Source organism: Pithys albifrons, chromosome 3, assembly GCF_047495875.1.
Source record: "Pithys albifrons albifrons isolate INPA30051 chromosome 3, PitAlb_v1, whole genome shotgun sequence".
In the NCBI taxonomy this organism is placed as follows: Eukaryota; Metazoa; Chordata; class Aves; order Passeriformes; family Thamnophilidae; genus Pithys; species Pithys albifrons.
Window position 1 is genome coordinate 20942498 of NC_092460.1, and position 20379 is coordinate 20962876.

Consider the following 20379-nt stretch of genomic DNA (forward strand, 5'->3'; position numbering starts at 1 on the left):
AAGGAGGGAGGAGGAGGGAGGGGGAGGGAGGGGGAGGGAGAGGGAGGAAGGGGGAGGGAGGAGGAGGGAGGAGGGAGGAAGGAGGAGGGAGGGGGAGGAAGGGGGAGGGAGGAGGAGGGAGGGGGAGGGAGGGGGAAGGAGGGGGAGGGAGGGAAAGAGAAGGCGGGAAAGAGAAGGAGGGAAAGAGAAGGAGGGAAAGAGAAGGCGGAAAGGGGCGGGCCGGAGGGAGGGAGAGGCGGCGGCCCCGCCCCGGGTGCGGTGCGGGAGGCAGGAGGCAGGTTCAGGTTCAGCCCCGGCACAGCCGTTACCCCGCGGGGAGCTCGGTGTGCGCAGCCGGGCTGGGCCGCGCCGGGCCGCAATGGACTCCGGCAGCGAGACACACGAGCTGAACGGGCGGGCCGAGGGCGCCGAGCAGGGGGCAGCCGAGCGGGTGAGGCTGAGGGGAGGCTGGGGCCGGGGCCGGGGCCGGGGCCGGGGCTGGGGCTGGGGCTGGGGCTGAGGCTGAGGCTGAGGGCAGGGTCTGGAGCGCAGCGTGAGGCTCCGGGGCCGTGCCCGCCCGTGAGGGCCCCGCGGCCGGCGGTGTTTCCCGGGTTTGCCCCTCCAGCCACGGAGTCGGCGCTGTGTGTGGGGAGAGGCCGCTACTCGGGGCCGCCTGTCAAGGCAGGGCCCAGCAGAACCGCCCCCCGGGCCTGGCGGACACAGCCCCCGCTCCGGGGCTCCCTCGGTGTCAGGTGTCCTCCCCTCGGTCCCGGGTGCGCTCCCCCTCGGTCCCAGGTGTCCTCCCCTCCCGGGAATCCACCTGGAGCTCACCACACCTGGAGGGGCTTGTCCACCCAGAGGACAGTGAAAGTTACTCAGGAATATCCAGACAAGAATAAGCAATTGCAGAAGGAGGAGGAATTATTGAAGGGGTTGGGCTTGAGTAGTTGATTTTCTGTACAGTAATTCATGTGGTGAAAACATGAGCAGGGATTCTCGGGGGAAAGCACTCATCTCATATTGCGTTTGTGTATAAACAATGATTGCTGAGCATGCTGCTTATCTGGAAAACCCGGCTGGTAAAAGAGCATCTTTTATCTTGTTTAGGAAAGGACTAAACTCTAAAGGCAGCTCTTATTTCAACTTAAGGCTCTGCCTCATAGAAACCATTGTACTAAACCACCTGTGTCACTGGTGAGACTCTGTGGTCACAGAGTGGGCTCGTTGTGTAGCACATCTGTCCTTCCTCCCTCCCTCCTTGACAACCCCTTGAGGTCATGAATATCATACCAAGAAAAATAATAATCTGGTTTTAACAAATCCTGGAAATGCTGTCCAAAGTGAGTCAAGGCTGGGACACATAGGTCAAACCGCTGGCCTGGAGTGGTTTCCTCTCAGCCTTTGACCTCTCAGCAGTTCCCTCATTTTCATCACCCAGTGTTGTGATTACATCACAAGTACTCGTGATGGGGATTTTCTTTCAGTATGGTCTGCTCCAAGAATTTTTTTGAAACTTTCCTGTTTTACTTCACCTTCAGTTTCAAGCAACCATCATTTTGTTGCACCTTTCCCATCAAAACTCAAGTTCTCTGTGAGTGCCATATAAAGAATAAGCAATGAGATATGGTATTATATTGTTTTAAAGTTATACAGTGGCTCTTCAGAGAACTTTATAGAAAGTATTTTTGTTTTGTCACACAGACACTCAAAGTACATGCAAGGTAAAACAGATGGGGACAGATTTCAAACAGCAATCTGTGAATAGGAGATACCTTGAAAAATCTGCCAAAGTTCACAATTCACACAAACTAAAGAACCCCCAAGCTCAGCAGCCAACTAAACCTGGAGAAGACCATCTTCAGGCTCCTAAATTTTCAAATCAAGTGAAAAATGTGTGTGTCTGCTTTTAGGAATGGTCACGAGCACCCTGGTTTGCTCCTTGCCCATCCCAGCACTTGTCTTCTCTTCAAAGCACTCCTGTGCATCTTCACCACAAACCACTACAGAAGAGCTGACATGCAATGCAGGTTTAGTTGTCTTACCTTCTGAGCAATTAAAGCACACAAATTATTACAAAACTCCAGTTTAACCCTCTGTAGTTCTGAGTGAGTGGTCACACAGTGGTTTGATGTGGTTTATGTTGACTCCATCATTAATTTGGATAAATGCTTTAGCAGCTGTCAAGAAATGCCTTGGTTCTGAGACTGGGCTGGCCTGGCACACCTCCCTGACTGAGGTGGGTGGTTACAACTGGCAGGAGTGTCTGGGCTCTTCTGCAAGGGACCTGTTCATACAAATACAGACTGTAACTGTATTTTCATCTCCCTCTGGTTACTGTCACGGTCCGTATTGTAAAGTCTAGTTTAGTATTTCCAAGGTAACAGGACATTCTTGATGAAGGACTTAAAGAAGAGCTATGAAAAAGGGGAATAAGAATTGGATAGTAGAAATGAACAGTTTTAATCATGTCCTTCCTAAAAATGTATTAATTCAGAAGTAATTTGGGACATGGCAGTTTCTTGGCATTGTTCTTCAAATAACCAACCTGTAAGAACTTGAAAGTATTTTACTGCATATAGGCTGAAAAGACGTGTTATTAGTCATATCAAATTCAATTTGGAGCATTTGATACACTCCAAATATTGATGCTATTGGTGACAAGTTTTTGTTTGGCTGTTTTTAAGTAGCTTGAGTGAACAAACAGTGCTTTAACCACACAAAATGGGCAGCCCAGAGCCCAGCTGGGAGAAATAGTGTTGTAAAACCCAGTTACTGGAATGAGCAGTAATAATGCAAGGCAGAAAAAAATCATACAGGAACAAACTTTTATTTAAATAGCTGTGTGAAGAAGTTTAAGCTACTCCTTCATTTCACAAAGATAGTCATGAGTTGTGCTAATTATATTTCAGTCATTTAATGAGTACTAATGAGAAATATTCTAACTGGATCCTGGAACCAGTACAACTTTAGGAAAACAGAGCTCTACCCTCAGCAGACTGTACTTTACCCTTTCTTAATATTAACTTTTTTAGCTCTCAGGGATCACCTTTTTTAATTCCTGTAGTCATATTTACATTTTCTGTTTGTATAGAAAGTGACTCTTCTTAAGCACAGAGTTTTGAAGCTGCTGGAAAATCATGATGTCTGTGACATGTGAACACTGGCTGAGTTTTCCCTTTTTTTTTTTTTTTAATTTGCCTGCACCCACACCAACAAAGATGTGATTGCAAAAATCTCATGAACTGGTTACTGTTGGATGGACATCTTTCCTCTAAATGGAATTCGCATGGGAAATGGAACTGATGATTCAGTCCAGAGCCTGAGGGAGGGTTTTTCTCTCTGAGTCAGTGCTAAGCTGAACGAGTGATCTAATGTTTTATTGATGGAAAGAAAACCATGAAATATCTTCTGAGGAGGTGTACAAAGCATCTCATCATCCACTACATGACTGATCCAGCTTAAAATATTTTTGGGGGGAGAATATTTCTTTTCTTTGTAGAAACAACCCCCTGCAGTGCTCCAGGCTGGGCACAGAGTGGGTGGAGAGCAGCCAGGCAGAAAGGGACCTGGGGGGACTGAGTGACAGGAAGCTCAACAGGAGCCAACAGTGTGCCCAGGTGGCCAAGAAGGCCAATGGGATCCTGGCCTGGATCAAAACTAGCATGGCCAGCAGGACCAGGGCAGTGACCCTTCCCCTGGACTCTGCCTTGGGGAGGCCACACCTTGAGTGTTGTGTTCAGTTCTGGGCCCCTCAGTTCAGGAAAGAGATTGAGGGCCTGGAGCGGGGCCAGAGAAGAGCAACGAGGCTGGAGAAGGGACTGGAGCACAAGTGCTGTGGGGAGAGGCTGAGGGAGCTGGGGGTGTTTAGCCTGGAGAAGAGGAGGCTTAGAGGTGACCTCAGCACTGTCTAGAACTACCTGAAGGGAAGTTCTGGCCAGGTGGGGGTTGGTCTCTTCTCCCAGGCACTCAGCAATAGGACAAGGGGGCACGATGGGCTCAAGCTCTGCCAGGGGAAATTGAAGTTGGAGAGCAGAAAAAAATTCTTTCCAGAGAGAGTGCTCAGGCATTGGAATGGGCTGCCCAGAGAGGGGGTGGATTCCCCATCCCTGGAGGTTTTTAAACTGATCTTGGCTGTGGCACTGAGTGCCATGATATGGTAAAGGGAGTGGAGTTGGACCAAGGGTTGGACTTGATGATCTCGGAAGTCTTTTCCAACCCAATTAATTCTGTGATTCTATGAATACTTTGCCTGGGTTTTTTAGATCAGCAACATCTCTGAGGTGGAGGGGAAGTCTGACTTTTGTGCTGCCACTTTGCAGTTTCAGTGTGTAGGTGATGGAGATGTGGACAGAAATTCCACATTCGTGAGCATTATTAAATATTAGTGTAAAGTTTCTAGTTTAATTCTGTAACTTCAGGGTTGATCTGAGAAAAAAATAAAAGTTCTGAAATTGTGTTCTGTTTTAGTCCTGTATTACTCCTTTTATGTCTGATCCTTCTCTTTTTTGATTGAACTGGAATTTTTTCTGCACCTGAAATTTCCACTCAGGGATCTGGGACACTTTGCCATGTGGTATTTTTCTGAAAGATGAATACTTTAAGACCTTAGCACATTGTGAAACCAAAGGGCCTTTTAGCATCTTTTTAACAGTTCTGCTTGGGAAAACTGTTGCAAAACACAGGAAAGAGTAAGGTCAGAAGAGCTCAGCATTAGCTCTGTGCACGTAGCAAGTTTCCATTGTTTTAAAAGTCAGGCTTGATCCTAAACACGAGATTTCCAGGAAGTTTTCTCCGTGGCATTCCAAACCCCGAGATCATGCTGGTCCAGTCTCAGCTTGAATCGTTTGCCCATAAAATTGCAGTAATCTCTAACCCAAAAGAGAAAGAAAACTGCAGGAAGGGTTCTAGCAAGCCGAAGGCAATGTGGACTGTGTTCCAGAGTAAACGTAAACTCTGCTCAAGACCAGGTGTAACTGAAGGCAGAGAACTTTCTGACAGCTTAAGGAAGCTGTTATTAATCTGAAGCAAAGTTTCTGGGAACCTTGTTTGGAATATAAAATTAATAATCAGCAGTATTTCCTCAATTATCCCATACAAAACTGTGACTCCTGAATTTAATAAAGACATTCTCTGGCAGAGGGTTGAAGGTTAGAACGCCATGGGAGCAGTGAGTGCTTCACTGAACTCATACTGAAATAAGTATTTGTGTGTTTTCAGAACCCAGACGTGAGACTCTGGGCCTGACACACCAAACGTATTGAGCTCTGGGTCCTGCAGCCCCAGCTGATCTGAAGTAGCTACAATTACAAATTGCAAAGTGAAATTAAAGCAGCCCAGGTTGGACTTGGGGCTTACACTTTGCAGGCTGTGGTTCTAAGGACTCATTCTTCACCTTATACTGCTTCACTTGTGAGATTTAAGAAGAAAACAGTAGTGCAAGTGTCTGTTAACTTCAGTATGAGAACAGGACACTCAGTGTCTGTAACAGATCTGACTCAACCTGCAATTTCTAGGTCCTGTTGGTTCAGGTGATATTTGCCTTTTGCAGTTTTTGTGGGTGTTTAGTTTTTGTTTTGTTTTTTTGGTGTTTTTTTTTAAAGATTTCCTTAAAGCAGTTTCTTTAAGGGATCTCGTATGTGGTAGAACATTTAAGAAGCTGAGTGAATTACCCAGGAATGTGCCAGAAGAGAAGGAATGAATCCTAAAACCTTGTACACAAAATCCAAATGCTTTCTTCCCTTCTGCATTCACAGGGTAAAGTGGCAGAAACAAACATAAACTCTAAATACAAATGCAAAATAAGTGTCATTTTCTCTAGTGGTTTTTTTAATTTGTGTATTACAGAAGACTTGGCAGGTCCAAAACCCCACCTTGTCTTCTCTGGACAAAATAAAAGGTACATTTTGGGAAGCTCAGGTTTGGTAAGGGAGGAAAAAAAAGTAACTTTTGGGCCTTTCTTATGTTTTTGGGGGTTTTTTGTCAGACTTTCAGCACGTTTGACCACTTCAGCAGTCACCAGTGTTTGATAAAGACTCTGCTGAGCAAACAACTGTTTAAATTTTGTCCCAAGTAACGATTCAATGCTGTAATCCCTACTATAACCAGTTAGTGTATTTATCAAAGATACTTCATTATTTGTTTTCAAACATTGCCTTTTTCAGTGCTGTTTCCTTCCTGTTGAATCACCAGGTGGGTCATAGCCCTGATTTATGAAACTCAGTGTTTAAAAACATTTACCTCAGAGCCACTTTTGTTTATTTTTAAATAAACGTAACAAATCCTTTCTGTATTTTGAACAGGCTCAGTCCTTTTGGGTGTACTGTTGAAATGGGGAGAGAAGCAAAGCATTGGCAAAGTCTGTGCCAACACAGTGGGACAGTAAACCCAATACCTGCAGCCTTAGAGGGAAAGTTTGATCTTACAGACCCAAAAAAGTGCCAGGTTCTGCTGGGGCATCACAGCTTTGTCCTTGCAGGGTGCAGTGCCCCTGACAAGCAGACAGAGCCACCTCTGTGAGGAGTCCCAGAGGGGGACAGTCTGTGGGGACGGCACAGTGTCAGTGGGAAAATAAGCTCTTCCAGGGAATTCTTCAGGCACAGGCAGAGCACGAGAGGGAGGATTTTCACTGCTGCCCTCGGTCTGGCTGTGCACGGACCAGCACCGGGGGTTGGTGGGTGATGGGGCCCTGAGGGCAGGCTGGGACTGCGGGAGGGCAGTGCCAGCTGCTCGGGCCTCTCTGCTCTCTGCCTCTGGGTGTGCTCAGAGCCCTCTGGAGACTCCACCTGAGGGGCTCAGCTCGGCTGTACCAGGCAATTTGCACATGGAATGGGTGTGATGAGGTGGTTTGGTTACAAGGAGGCTGAAGCAGGTCACGTGGAGCTGGTGCTGCTCTTTTGCCAAGAGACACCTGCAGGGAATGCCCTCCTTCCCCTGCATGCTGGGGAATCTCCAGGCATTCCACTCTTCCTCTCCTCCTTCACCTCCATCCTGGGGTATCTCCAGGCATTCCACTCTCCCTCTCCTTCATCTTCATTCTGGGGGATCTCCAGGCATTCCACTCTCCTTCACCTGCATGCTGGGAAATCTCCAGGCATTCCACTCTCCCTCTCCTTCACCTCCGTCCTGGGGTATCTCCAGGCATTCCACTCTCCCTCTTCTCCTTGCCCTGCATCCTGGGGTATCTCCAGGCATTGCACTCTCCCTCTTCTCCTTCACCTGCATCCTGGGGAATCTCCAGGCATTCTACTCTCCCTCTCCTCCTTCACCTCCATCCTGGGTTATCTCCAGGCATTGCACTCTCCCTCTCCTCCTTCACCTCCATCCTGGGTTATCTCCAGGCATTGCACTCTCCCTCTCCTCCTTCCCCTGCATCCTGGGGAATCTCCAGACATTCCACTTTCACAGCCTGTGAGTGGTGTTTGGTGCTGTGGACTGCACGTGTTGCTGCATGTTTGAAATCTCCCTGCAAGCAGGAAGCCACATAACAAAGGTCCCGTATAATTTCTGTTGTGCACAACTGTCATTATCCCGAGGTTAAGGCAACAACTCTTTTTCATTGCCTGTCTGGATATTGCTGTTAACACATAGTCTGATCTCAGAAATTGCCACTGGAGTGCAGACTGCATGAGTTTCAATTCTTTGGCGATGGTCTTCAGCTTGCTCCCAGAAGGCAAGGCTAATTTCAGGATTTTGGGGGTTTTTGTTGGTTTTTCAGCATGAGTCAGGAGGTGGTTGTTTCTTGGGCTTTCATGATTACAGGTCCTTTTTCCTGGGGAAGGGAAGATCACAGGCTGAGAAAAATCTTTGACATCCCCAAAAGTGCCGGGTCCTGCACTTTGGCCACACCAACACCCTGCAGCGCTCCAGGCTGGGCACAGAGTGGCTGGAGAGTAGCCAGGCAGAAAGGGACCTGGGGGGACTGAGGGACAGGAAGCTCAACAGAAGCCAACTGTGTGCCCAGGTGGCCAAGAAGGCCAATGGGATCCTGGCCTGGATCAAAACTAGCGTGGCCAGCAGGCTCAGGGCAGTGACCCTTCCCCTGGACTCTGCCTTGGGGAGGCCACACCTTGAGTGTTGTGTTCAGTTCTGGGCCCCTCAGTTCAGAAAGGATATTGAGGTGCTGGAGCGGGGCCAGAGAAGAGCAACGAGGCTGGAGAAGGGACTGGAGCACAAGTGCTGTGGGGAGAGGCTGAGGGAGCTGGGGGTGTTTAGCCTGGAGAAGAGGAGGCTCAGAGGTGACCTCAGCACTGTCTAGAACTGCCTGAAGGGAAGTTCTGGCCAGGTGGGGGTTGGTCTCTTCTCCCAGGCACTCAGCAATAGGACAAGGGGGCACGATGGGCTCAAGCTCTGCCAGGGGAAATTGAAGTTGGAGAGCAGAAAAAAATTCTTTCCAGAGAGAGTGCTCAGGCATTGGAATGGGCTGCCCAGAGACAGGGTGGATTCACCATCCCTAGAGATTTTTAAATGCAGATTGGCCGTGGAACTGAGTGCCATGATCTGGTAAAGGGAGTGGAGTTGGACCAAGGGTTGGACTTGATGATCTCAGAGGTCTTTTCCAACCCAATCGATTCTATGATTCTATGATTCACTTCTCCATGTGCCTGGTTCTGATGTTGAACTGCTCAGCTTTCAGGAATGGCAGCTACAAGCCTCTTAAATGCCATTTTTTAGAATCTAAACACAGCTAAGTTGTCATTCCAGGAAGAAGTTTCAACTCAGTTTGCCTTAGCATCTCCCTACTTTGAAAAGTCTCCATTTACTGGAGCCAGAAGTGACTCAGACCATTTGCTTCCCCCTCAGTTCAAACACTGGAGCCTCCTGTTTCTGCCACACAGAAAATGAGCAAACAGCAAGGTCCTCGAAGTGCAGCAGTGCATTTCCCCAGGGGAAAGAGAAGATTGTGTTCTGTTGTTTATGTACAAACTGGAGTCACAGATGTAGCAGAAAGGGAAGTGTCACCCCGACTATTTACTCTCTTGTATAATTAAAAAATCTGTGTCAAATGTGTTTCCATTCCTACTTGGGGTGAAAACAAAGAAACCTGTCATCATGTTTTCCCTGCAGTCCCCTTCCATCGGGGTTAGGAACTCACTCCCAGCTGCTCTGGTGGTTTGTGCCCGCGTTACACACTGCAGCCTCACAGACCCTACATGGATTTCAGAGACAGCATTTTCAGGAAGAAGGAGTTAATTAGTTCCTAGATGTGGGAAAAAGCTCCTCTAATTACAAGCTTTTGACAAAACAGAAATTGCTTCTACAGTGTACTGAGAACAGTTTCTTATAATTCCTGCCCAGAACTTGAATTCTGCTTTTACACAGGTAGTTCCCTATCCCCTCTGACACTGCTGCATCAGGCAGCCAAGAGCAAAATGTGTGTGCTTGGCTTTTTACTGCACAATGAACAGTGAAAAATGTTAGTCTGGATTCTTCTCCTGAGTACTGCCAGCCTATATTCAATGCTGCTTTCTTTCCCTAAGGGAAACTTGACCATCTGCACCTGGTTTAGTGCTTCTGGTGGATGGTATGCAGGAATTACGGTCTTTTTTCTGAAGCATCCAGATCCTGCAGTGGTGTAATGGGGCAGGGGATGAAAATAGGAAGCTCTTCTTGAGGAGAAAAAAGGGTGACAAATGTGGGACAGATTCCCAGCCAAATTGCACTTTTGCATTGTGGGATTTAGACAAAACCAAATGATTATCGAGTTCTTCCTGCCTGAAGTTGATATCCATCAGAGCCATTTTCTTCCCGGGAGTTTGGTCTCAGGGAGGAGGTCTCTGCGTGGAGCTGCAATTACGTGGCTGCTTCTCTTTGCAGCAGAAAAGCATTTGCTGCTGCCCCCTGACAGTTTACACTCAGTCAAGTGTTTAGGTTTGTGGTGGATTACAACGTGTCTGGTGAAAATAGGTCAAGTTTGGTGTTTAAATGCCCTGGAAAAATGGGCAATGTGTACATCAATATCTGCCCTATTTAAAAGGAGGCTTTTAGGTCTGGACTGTGGCAAGCCTGGCTTTGGAGTTGGAAATGTGATCGTTTTTAGTGAGGTGAGTAATTAGAGGGTGCCTTCTGCTTTTGAATGAACCTTCAAAGTCAGACTTCCCTCACAGGATGTTCTGGCAAGCAGGAACACATTTGGCCAGTGAAAAGGTCTCTAAGAAGCAGGGCTAAAGAAGTCAGCTAGAATAAGCTTACTCTTCATATATTTGTCTGTTATTTTTGAAAATAAAATCTGGAACAAGAGCAGAGAGAATGAAGTTCCTAACCTACTCAGAGAGTACAGGATTCAGAATCACCTCCTCTTCCTTCCCCATGGAGCCAGGCAGCTGAGTCTAACCTGGCTACCCTAAGCTACATCTAATCCATGGAGAAATAGGCACCTTGGGGCCACAAGTTGTCAAATTTCTAGTTGGGTCACATGAGTCATCATGAGGAAACACTCAGTTATTCATCCTGCAGGGTTAGCTAGCTCTGGGTTTGCCCTGCAGTTGGTTTTTATTTTCCTGTTTGTTTGCAGAGCAATTTTAAAAAAAGAAAAAAAACCCTTACCAAAAACAGCTGATGTGAAAAAAGATTCCCTTGTAACTGGGCAGTTCTTGACAACCATGGATCATGTGATAGTTAAGTGGAAAAACATCTGTGTCTGGATGGCCCTGGACGATGGCACGGAGGAGGAAGGAGCAGCAGGGAAAAGTGGGCAAGCAAAGCTCACACAGTGGTCAACTTCTACATCAGTCCTCAAAATAAGAGTCACGAGTAATGAAGGGACTTTTTAGATGTGTGATGAGAGGTGAATTTAATAAGTATCTGTATTTTTAAGTGTGCCTTCAGGAGTAGATTAGCCACAACTATCTGTTGCTTGCTGGATTGTATTACAGTGGTTTTTCCCTCTCAACTTTTTCTCAATACAAACTTTCCAGCTTTTCCAATCTTTGCTTTTCCCACTGTTTATATTGTGTCGGGGTGACTGGGTGTGTGGGGATCTCCTGAGGTCTGAGCTAACTGATGAATGTACCCTTAAGGAGCAGAGAAAACCACCTGTAGAATATGCTTGTAACCAGTAGGATCTTTCCATGTATGTCAGGTGAACTGACTAACCAACAGTGTCATGACATGTTGGATACAAGAGTATATAAAAAGTGAAGCTGTAAAAATAAAAATAAACTCTTAGTTGTAAGCCTTCTGATCAAGCCTTCTGATGCTGCTGTGCCTGAGCTCTTCTGTCATTAGCACCCCAGAAGGGTGACCCCAATAACATTGATGCTATAGGTAAGCTGGAAATAGTGTCCCTGCCAAAGGGCAGTGCAGGCAGGGCCTGTTTCCTAAAGTAAACAATAAATACACAGAGGAATAAGGACACCACACACAGACCAGTGTGATCAAGTGAATACCATTTATTACACACTGCACTTGGTTTATATGGGGTTAAGGCTACGTTCTGTTGGCTAAATTGAACCTCACACCATCTAACTGCAAACTCTAATTGGTTACAATCCATATCTCACAAGTCCAGTGTTTTGGTGAACTCATCCTGACTGTTTTCAGGAACATCTCCAGTGTGCTGTGGGAAACCTGAGGAGTTCTCATGAGAAACTTCTGGGGAGCTGCTGAGAACTCCCAGGGAGTGATTTCTCCTTTACTGGACACCAGCAGCTCTGGCCTTGATTATTCTCAGTCTCACAGACTATATAGATCTGAATTGGTCACCTTTGATTCTTCTGTACCAACAGTTTCTTGCTCTCCTCTCAGCTGGAGGACAGTGGTGACAATAACTTCAGTACCTCTGGCTCTGTCCCTGTGCCCACAGAGGTCAGTGCATGGGCCAAGTGGTCTCTCCCTCTCCCCCCCCAGCCCTCGGAGCTGTAACAGCCTTGCCTCTGTCCCCTTGTAGCGCAGAATGCTGCAGTTCTTCCAGAGGAATGGGCCCCTCAACATCAACCACTACGCCAACAAGAAGAGCGCGGCTGAGAGCATGCTGGACATCGCCCTGCTGATGGCCAACGCCTCCCAGCTGAAAGCTGTCATGGAGCAGGGGCCTTCCTTCTCCTTCTACATCCCCCTGATCATCCTCATCAGCCTGTCTCTCACACTGCAAGTCATGGTGGGAGTGCTGCTCATATTCCTTGGTAGGTGGCAACAGCAAGAACCATTGACGTGTTTTTTCTTGCAGGGTAAAGCCTATAAGGTGGTGGATTGACACAGCATTTACTTTATAAAAGCTGTTATATTTGTAATATAAATCTTTGCCTCAGAACTGATTAAAGTTACAATCATAGAATCATTTAGGTTGGAAAAGACCCCTAAGATCATCAAGTTAACCCAGCACTGCCACGTTCACCACTAAATCATGAACATAAACACCACAACTTCACATCTTTTATTCATAACCACTTCCCTGGGCAGCCTGTTCAAATGTTTGACAGCTCTATCAAGTGAAGAAACTTTTCCTAATATGCAAAAATACAGATTTTTCCCTTGAAACCGTAGAAATATTGTAGCAAAGGAAGGAAAGGCAGCTTTAGGTGTAATCTTCAATTTTAATCAACTTCTCATTTGCCCAGAGTATGAATGTTTTTCTTACCAGAAAGCCTGAGGAAGAAGCAAAGTGGTGAAATTCTGTAAAAGAAACATGAGGAGGCCAGACAGGATCATGCAACCTGCCCAGTTTCATAAGGCAAGAAGACCTGTTACTTAATCCTATGACTGAAATGTGTTTCTTCCATATCAGTCATATTATCAGAATTTACTGTGAATGTGGAACTCTGAAACAGAAGTGAAAGTCGAGATGTCCATGTTGTTGTGGCCTGTTGTGTTCAGCTTGGCTGTGTTTCTGCAATCAGCCTGCATTTACTATTTCCCCACCTAGAGAGCCCAAACCTCTAAGTGGGGAGTGGTAGAAATATACTTGTTATTGTTAATTTTCAAATCCATGTTAAAGTGGAATTAAATTTAAAAAGAAAAACAAATTCCTTGGAGAAACATTTCACTGTCAGAGCATCTGTTATCCACATGAAGTCACAGTGACTTCAGTCCTAAATGTGCAATGACACATGATATAAAAATACAGCCTGAGTAGCATCCTGGGACTTTCTAGGGAAACCTTTTCTATTTTCTGCCCTAAAAATGTGATGTGATACCTTTAACACATGCTAGAAATCACTCCAAGAGAATGAATTCCAATAGGAGTGGTGTTAGTTTGGACACACTGAGTGAGGCAGCTGTAGAATTAGTTCCCTGCTCCCTTCCTTCCCCTTCTCTTCTTTCTGTCTTCTTTGTTGAATTCCAGACCTTCACATTGCTAGAATTTCAATGCAGTGTTTTTGTTGTCCTCAAAAACAGAGGTTCAGAATTAACAGGTGCAATACTGTAATGCACAAGACCCAGTATTTAGCACTAAAAATTAGGTATTTTAAGTCAGTATTGCTAAATTAGTAGCACACTTATTTTCTGTACCCTCTGCTTTATTGTGTAAGGCAGAATATTGATGTCAGTAGCTTTAGGACCAGATTTCTAAAACAATGTTTTTGCTAAGTGAGAATGACCAAAAAAACCCACCTGAAACTCCACAGAGAGTGAAGAGACAGCACTGTTCTGGAAATCTGAGTTTTCTGTTTGGACCTTAAACAAACCTTCAGTACCTCTCTTTGCTATCTCAACCTGCTGTGGTATTTCCCCCCATGCTTTTATAAGGCAAAATGCAAAACCAATCCAGTGGCACTTTGCAGAGTTGCTGAAAACCTGTGACATGAACTAGCAGCACCCAAAGCCCCAGAGCATCACTCTGGAGAGTCAGGCAAAGATACCTGTGGAAATCAGAGGAAATGTTGAACCCCATTATTCACTGACATAAATGACACCTCCACTTGTATGAAGCAGCTGTGGATCCCTCCTGCTGGTTATGTGACCATTTGTTCTCATAACCTTTTTAAATCTTGCCCTTTACATTAATGAGTATGATATGACCCACCTTAAGTCCAGTGTCAATGAAAAGCAGCATTTACTAAGTCATGGGTGCCACCTTTGGCATCCTTGTCAGTCTCTGAGAGTTCTGCTTTTTTGTCACAGCTGAAAAAAACAATATTCTGTTCAAGGATAAAGTTCCTGGGGGTCCAGGATACACATGGTTTGTAATATTGATATGCAACTGATGTAGCTTTTTCCTGTCTTACAAAAGAGACAGAATACAGCTGTCCCTGCATTTGGTATGAGCAAAATCCAGGTCTTGGCTCAGAGGAGATTCCAGAAAGGTAAAAAACCAACCTGTTGCTACTGGGAGATGTGGAAAGAGAGTCATGGAAAAATCAGCACAATATGTGTATGTTCCTCAGTTGAAGGCACCTCCCTGGTGGTTTCAGCAGACTTTGAGGCTGTAAACAAGTTCCCTCTCTTTTCTGGGGCAGTAATTTCTCAGTATAGGCTTTTTTATGCTTGTTTCTTCAAGACATTGCCAAAATGGCTTAAATGCTGTCAGTTTTATCTTTGTCACATTGAGGGTGGCAAAGCCCTTGGCTTATGGTGACACACTGTTGGAGCAGTGGTCAAAAGATAGGAAGAGAGGAAATTGGACATGAGGGTACAAAGATACAGCAGCAGAGCAAGAACTTGCTTTCCACAATGTGTATTTGGTAGGTTTGGCCTGCAGAACAGTTTGCCTTTCTGCCTAGCCATGAAATGCTGCCTCTGCAAGCAGCATTTCTAACAAAAGTCTGTGCCACCATCCAGTTTCTTTCCTTGAGACGAGGTTTTATCCTGGGAGCTGCCAGTTCTCACAGTTTCCACCAGGGATTTAAAGGTTTTCCTCCTTCAAAAGAGCCCTTAACAAAACAATGTGAGAAATGTTCAACAAACTTGTCCTTGAAAGTGATTTGGTGATCTTAACTTTTTGGAAGAAAAGCAAAGAATGTCTTGAAATAGTTTTAGTGGCATGAAATCATAGTAATCCAATCCCAGTATAGTAGAATACATACAGAATAACTGTTCTTAAGAACACTTTCACAAACACCCTCATCTTAGTACTGTAATTACAAAGATAGAATTACTACAATTCTACTTCAAAATTTAGAGCTCTCCTAAACTGACAAGCATTACTTGTCTTCTCTGACCCTCCTTTGGTCAAAGGGACAGCTCTGAAAGTGTCAGTTTGCCTTCCAGCATAATTTCTTTTAACTTGCATAACAGCTTAGACCATTATCACCTTTCCTTTTTAAACCAACCATCTGAAATGCTTTTATTTCATATTTCAGAATTATTCCATTTCATTTACTCTCCTTCATTCACACAGCAGTACTGGAGCCCTTCCAGGTCCTGTTGGGATGAAAGTGTCCATGTACCTCCAGATGCTGTACAGATGTGCAAACTCATTTCAAGGTTGAAGTCCTGCTGAGCTGAAATTATTCCGTGCCTACACATGACAGTTCTCAGACAGTTCCCCCACACTGTTCTTCCCTGCTTTGCCTGCCCTGTGATATTTGACTACACTGCCTCAGCAAACAGGGTTTGAACAGGTGCCCAGAATTCCTTAAAACCAAAACAAGCATTAGACTTCCTAATCACCAGGTGAACCTTTAGTACTTCAGTGTGTTTGCCACCACTTAATTGTGCTTGGACAAGCAAGGGAGTCCTGGTTCTGTGCTTCAGTTCTGCTGTGTTGGTCATTGTGTTACACTCAAATAACAAAGTTTATCTTGTGCAGTAGAGTCATAAACTGCACATCTGTGCATGTGCCTGCCAGAAGGAGCTCTAACTTGTATTTAAGTTGCTGAAAAAACCTGTCAGGTATAAACTTTCTCACACATGTAGTGCACATGCAGACACAAACTCCAGGGATCTGTGCACTTGAGAACTGGGAGCCTTAATAGACAAAAGCCATTCTGGGGACATGCTCTAGAATTCCTCATCACTCATTCCACCAGCATCAAAGAATGTAGCTGGGGGTCTGAGCTGCAGAGCCCTTACTGCTGGAGAACAGGGACACTGGAAAGTCTTGGGTTTTCATGTGATATTTTAGTGGGCACAGTGGTGTTTGGGTGAAGGTTGGACTTGATGATCTTGGAGGTCTTTCCCAGCCTTAATGATTCTAAGATGCCAGGCAAGCACTCCAGACTTCTCACTGTCCTGTACCAAGCCTATTATCAGCCCAGTGTAACTAATTTGTATGTTTTCACAAGGCCTGGAAGCAAAATTTACACAAAATTAGTGCTATCTCTCTTGTGTGATCCTCCCTCGCTCCCATTAACACTTCAAGCAAAGAGCAACTGCAAGAAGCAAAGGGAGATGTTTACACAGCTCATGCTCTCTGAGAAAGGGCTGCAGCCACTCTGCTCTGACATCTCCCTCTGTTTAACAGAGGGAGAGCCCTTGCTTTCAAAAAACAGAGGCAGGGCAGAAAGGAGTACAGACTGGGGAAAGGCACCAGTGCAAAAAAAATCCAGCAGCAGTAAAGAGATTTGTAGCATTTTAACTATGGGAAACTGAACTTCATCCTGTCAGGGCTTCAAACTTCATGTGTTCAAGACTGAAATAATTTTCAAATGCTTAAAGTCTGCAACAAAGCTAGGCTTCAAAAGATCAGGAGCTCAGGAGATTTCTGGGAATGTTGGTGCATCTATTACTTTCCATGTGCCTCCACAGAGATTAGTTGCTAATTTCTGGAAGTTAATGGGCTCCTTGTGGTTACAGAGCTTCCCCTTAGCACTGTTACTGACACTGCAGAATCTGACTTCCCTTTTAAATGTGATGCAAATACCTCAGCATAAGAGAAGTTCTTGAACTACATCAGTATAAAGACTTTTATTCTGGATTTTGAAATACACATATCATTAAATGTTTTTTTTCTCCTTTCTCTTTGAAGTAAAGTATGACCTTAACAACCCTGCAAAACATGGAAAGCTGGATTTCCTCAACAACCTTGCAACTGGACTAGTATTCATCATAGTAGTTGTGAATATTTTTATCACTGCCTTCGGAGTGCAGAAACCAATGGCTGAGTCAGCACCAAAGCAATAAGTACCAGGTGAGTGTGGTGTGCCTGTGCCCCCAGGAATGCAGGGCATGGCACCCAGGGATGCAGGGCATGGCACCCAGAGAGCAGGGCATGGCACCCAGGGATGCAGGGCATGGCACCCAGGAATGCAGGGCATGGCACCCAGGGATGCAGGGCATGGCACCCAGGAATGCAGGGCATGGCACCCAGGGAGCAGGGCATGACAACCAGGGATGCAGGACATGGCACCCAGGGATGCAGGGCATGGCACCCAGGAATGCAGGGCATGGCACCCAGGGAGCAGGGCATGGCACCCAGGGATGTAGGGCATGGCACCCAGGGATGCAGGGCATGGCACCCAGGAATGCAGGGCATGGCACCCAGGGAGCAGGGCATGACAACCAGGGATGCAGGACATGGCACCCAGGGATGCAGGGCATGGCACCCAGAGATGCAGGGCATGGCACCCAGGGATGCAGGGCACACTGGGCATGGCCCCCAGGGAGCAGGGCATGGCACCCAGGGATGCAGGGCACACTGGGCATGGCTTTAGAAACAGCCACGAGCTTACCTATACAGTTCTAGTCCTTGCAGATAACTGAGTTCACTGCAGATTGGTGCAGGAACAGCTGGAAATTGCAGTTATTGCAGTGTGTTTGTGAATGTGGAGTTCAAAAGTTGATGGCATCTCACTCTGGCAGGGGCCCCTTTCATGTGTCACACATAGGAAGTGTAAGGGTTGTCCTGCCTTGGCCACTCCTTTTCCTCACTGCTGACTAAGACAATAAGGGAAATAATGTTTTGCTTTCTCCAAATGCCTCTCCTTCTTTTAAGGGAGGTTTGCATCCATTCTCTCCTGAACACTGAACACTTAATCTGTTTCCAAGTCACCAGGGCTGTTAGTTGTGACACACAACACTGCAGGTGCAGGAGCCCTCAGTTCTGTGCAGGTGCTGTGGCTGCTCTGCCCTCCCAAGGACAGGGCTCTGCTCTGCTCTGTGCAGCCTCAGCCCCCGAGGGCAGCACTGGCACTTCACATGTGGCCATTCAGAACAAGGCTGTTGCATTGTTCTTACTTACACAGAAGGATAACTATAGAAATTGTGGGGATTCCACAGCTATGAGGAGCAATTTGTGAGGAGATAAACCTAAATTGCAGCCCTGTAGCTCAGGAAGAAGCACTGTGGTCAACATCTGCCTTCAAAACAGCACTGCTAAGTCTGTGTGCCAACACTGCTCTGGCTCTTGGTCTCCCCGATCTCAAACCAGGGTCAGAGACTGCTGAGGAAGGAATTACCTGACTTTCCTGGCAGGCCATGGTACATTGGCTGCTTACATGGAACAGGATTGGTTTGTGCTGACTTCTAGAGGAAACTCTTTCTTCCCAAAAAAGAAGACACAAGGCCTTTAGACCCCTAATCTGTCGATGAGTGGCACAGCAGAAACCTGTAGCAAGAATGGGAGTCAGACCAAAATGTATCATCAGTCTAAACAGATAGAGGGAAGTCAGTGCAACAAATTACTACGAAGATGAAAAACTAAATTAATTTATTTCAGGTGTAGGTGGAATTTTCTGCTTTAACCTAAACCTGTGAAATTTTGGCAATGAAACAGGATGGTTTTATTGTATTTTCTGGCCATCGTCATTACAAATAAATAAATATATATTTAATTTTGGGAGCAAAGAACACATAGATTGTCTGAACAAATAAATATATATTTAATTTTGGCAGCAAAGAGCACATAGATTGTCTTACCTATTATCATAATTATAGGTAGGATGTTGATCTCAGTAGTTAAAGCAGTACTGAAGCACTAACCCCAAAATTACACTGGCAAAGAGCTGAATGAAGAATTATTGGAATTTTAGCTGCCTTCACAGTGCAAAACACACACAATAGCCAGGAACAGAGGCAGAGACCAGAATCTGAAATGGGCATAGGGAGGTAGCAGTGGGTTTGTGCCATGCCTTGCTGCTTAACTGGCACATGCTGGCAGGGAGATGCTCTTGTGTTGGAGCATTTGTGTTGGAGCTTCTCCTCTGCTGTTCTTCTGCTCTCAATAGGACTCAGCCCAAAGGGGTTTGTGGCTCAGTCATGACTGAGATTGTGAAATTCCTAGTTAGAAAGATAGGTTAAATGAGAAACATTGCTGTAACTTCTCTAAGATTGTCCTGAGAGCATGAAACACAGTTCAGTGCCTCGATAAAGAGGCAACAGTAGCTGGTTTGTGTAAGCTCAGGCAGAGGGTGTGGAAAGCCAGTTTACATCTTCACAGAACCAGCAGCTCTGGGCTCCTGCCTTCATGCTCTCCCACATGCAGATTCCTGATGAAACAGCCAAACATGGTGGCTGGGACCTGTGTCTTTTTGCTCCAGACTTGTTAAAAGTGAGCGTTCTGTATTGTGTGGGAACATTACAGCTGTTGTTTCCTCATTTGTACACCTTGCCCTTGCTAAAAACACCTGGTCATCTGAGTGTAACTTGGAAAATAAGTGGGTTTCCCTCTGGTGCCACAGTCTTCTCAAAACCCTGAGAGAAGTGGGTGGCCACCATTTCCTGGCTTCACCTGTACTACTATGCACTCTTCTCCACAGAAAACTTAATTCCCTCTTTAAAGTAAATGTGTCATTTACTATAATTCCTCTATCCCTAACATCTCAACATGTTTATTTCAGAGACCTGGAGCATTCCTCCTAGATGCCAGTTGCACCTGGACACAGTGGGGAAGAAAAAATTATTGGAAGGAGCTGGACACACCGAGCAGCTTTCTCAAGTTCCCAACAACCAAGTTCCCAACAACTTTGTGTACCTAAAATTTTCCCATGTGTTAATATTTGAACTGTTTGGAATCTAGGAAAAGGTTGATTTTGCTCCAAGGACACTGTTTTTCTGGAATATTGGCATTTCAACTTCTGTAGAAACTAATTTTCTTGCAGAGAAGTGGCATAAGCTCTTTAAACAAGGAAATACCATCTGGTAGCACTTCACAGGACTTTTTATGTGCCTTTGGTTTTTGTGGCAGTTTGTCATTTCCACCTTGGTAAGAAACCTCAGGCCTCCAGTTCTGACATATTGTCCTTTATTTCACAGCCTGGCACCAAACCCATGCACTCTGTAGCTCAGCCATGCTTTCTTTGCAGTGTGCAAAGGGAGCTGTGCCTTGTTTTCCTTTTCTGTTCCACTCTAGAGAAAGGAAAGATGAGACAAACAGAAACAATCAGCTCTCTTTTGTCCAGTTTTGCTCACATGTACTCAGTTGCCTTGTTTCCTCATCTCTGGACACACTGAAAACTTCCTGTCCTTCATGCACAGACACACAAATAACCTAATTGTTAGTAGTTTCTATGAACTGCTATTCCCTGCATTCTATGTGTGTACATTATGTGTATTTCATAGAATCATAGAATATTTTGGATTTAAGGG

General features: G+C 45.6%; 1 protein-coding gene across 4 annotated transcripts; it reads left to right on the plus strand.

The window, feature by feature from the left end:
- The first annotated feature begins 228 nt into the window (after positions 1-228).
- Positions 229-20017, plus strand: NINJ1 (ninjurin 1). 4 transcript variants are annotated; one of them, XM_071550924.1, is made up of 5 exons: positions 366-430; positions 11703-11781; positions 11864-12098; positions 16823-16984; positions 19632-20017. In XM_071550924.1, exons 3-4 carry the CDS (start codon positions 11870-11872, stop codon positions 16975-16977), a joined length of 384 nt encoding a protein of 127 aa, XP_071407025.1. In that variant the 5' UTR covers positions 366-430; positions 11703-11781; positions 11864-11869; the 3' UTR covers positions 16978-16984; positions 19632-20017. The 4 variants fall into 4 exon arrangements, with proteins under 4 accessions (XP_071407024.1, XP_071407027.1, XP_071407025.1 ...); XM_071550925.1 differs by having other exon boundaries at positions 372-430; positions 11869-12098; XM_071550923.1 differs by lacking the exon at positions 11703-11781 and having other exon boundaries at positions 229-430.
- Positions 20018-20379: the final 362 nt, after the last annotated feature.

What these genes read in the sequence shown, in the direction of transcription:
- NINJ1 (XM_071550923.1), top strand. Translation starts at nt 359, where the DNA reads ATGGACTCCGGCAGCGAGACACACGAGCTGAACGGGCGGGCCGAGGGC. An exon ending in AGCAGGGGGCAGCCGAGCGG is followed by an intron (nt 431 to 11,863) that starts GTGAGGCTGAGG and finishes GTCCCCTTGTAG; the next exon opens with CGCAGAATGCTGCAGTTCTT. An exon ending in AGTGCTGCTCATATTCCTTG is followed by an intron (nt 12,099 to 16,822) that starts GTAGGTGGCAAC and finishes TTCTCTTTGAAG; the next exon opens with TAAAGTATGACCTTAACAAC.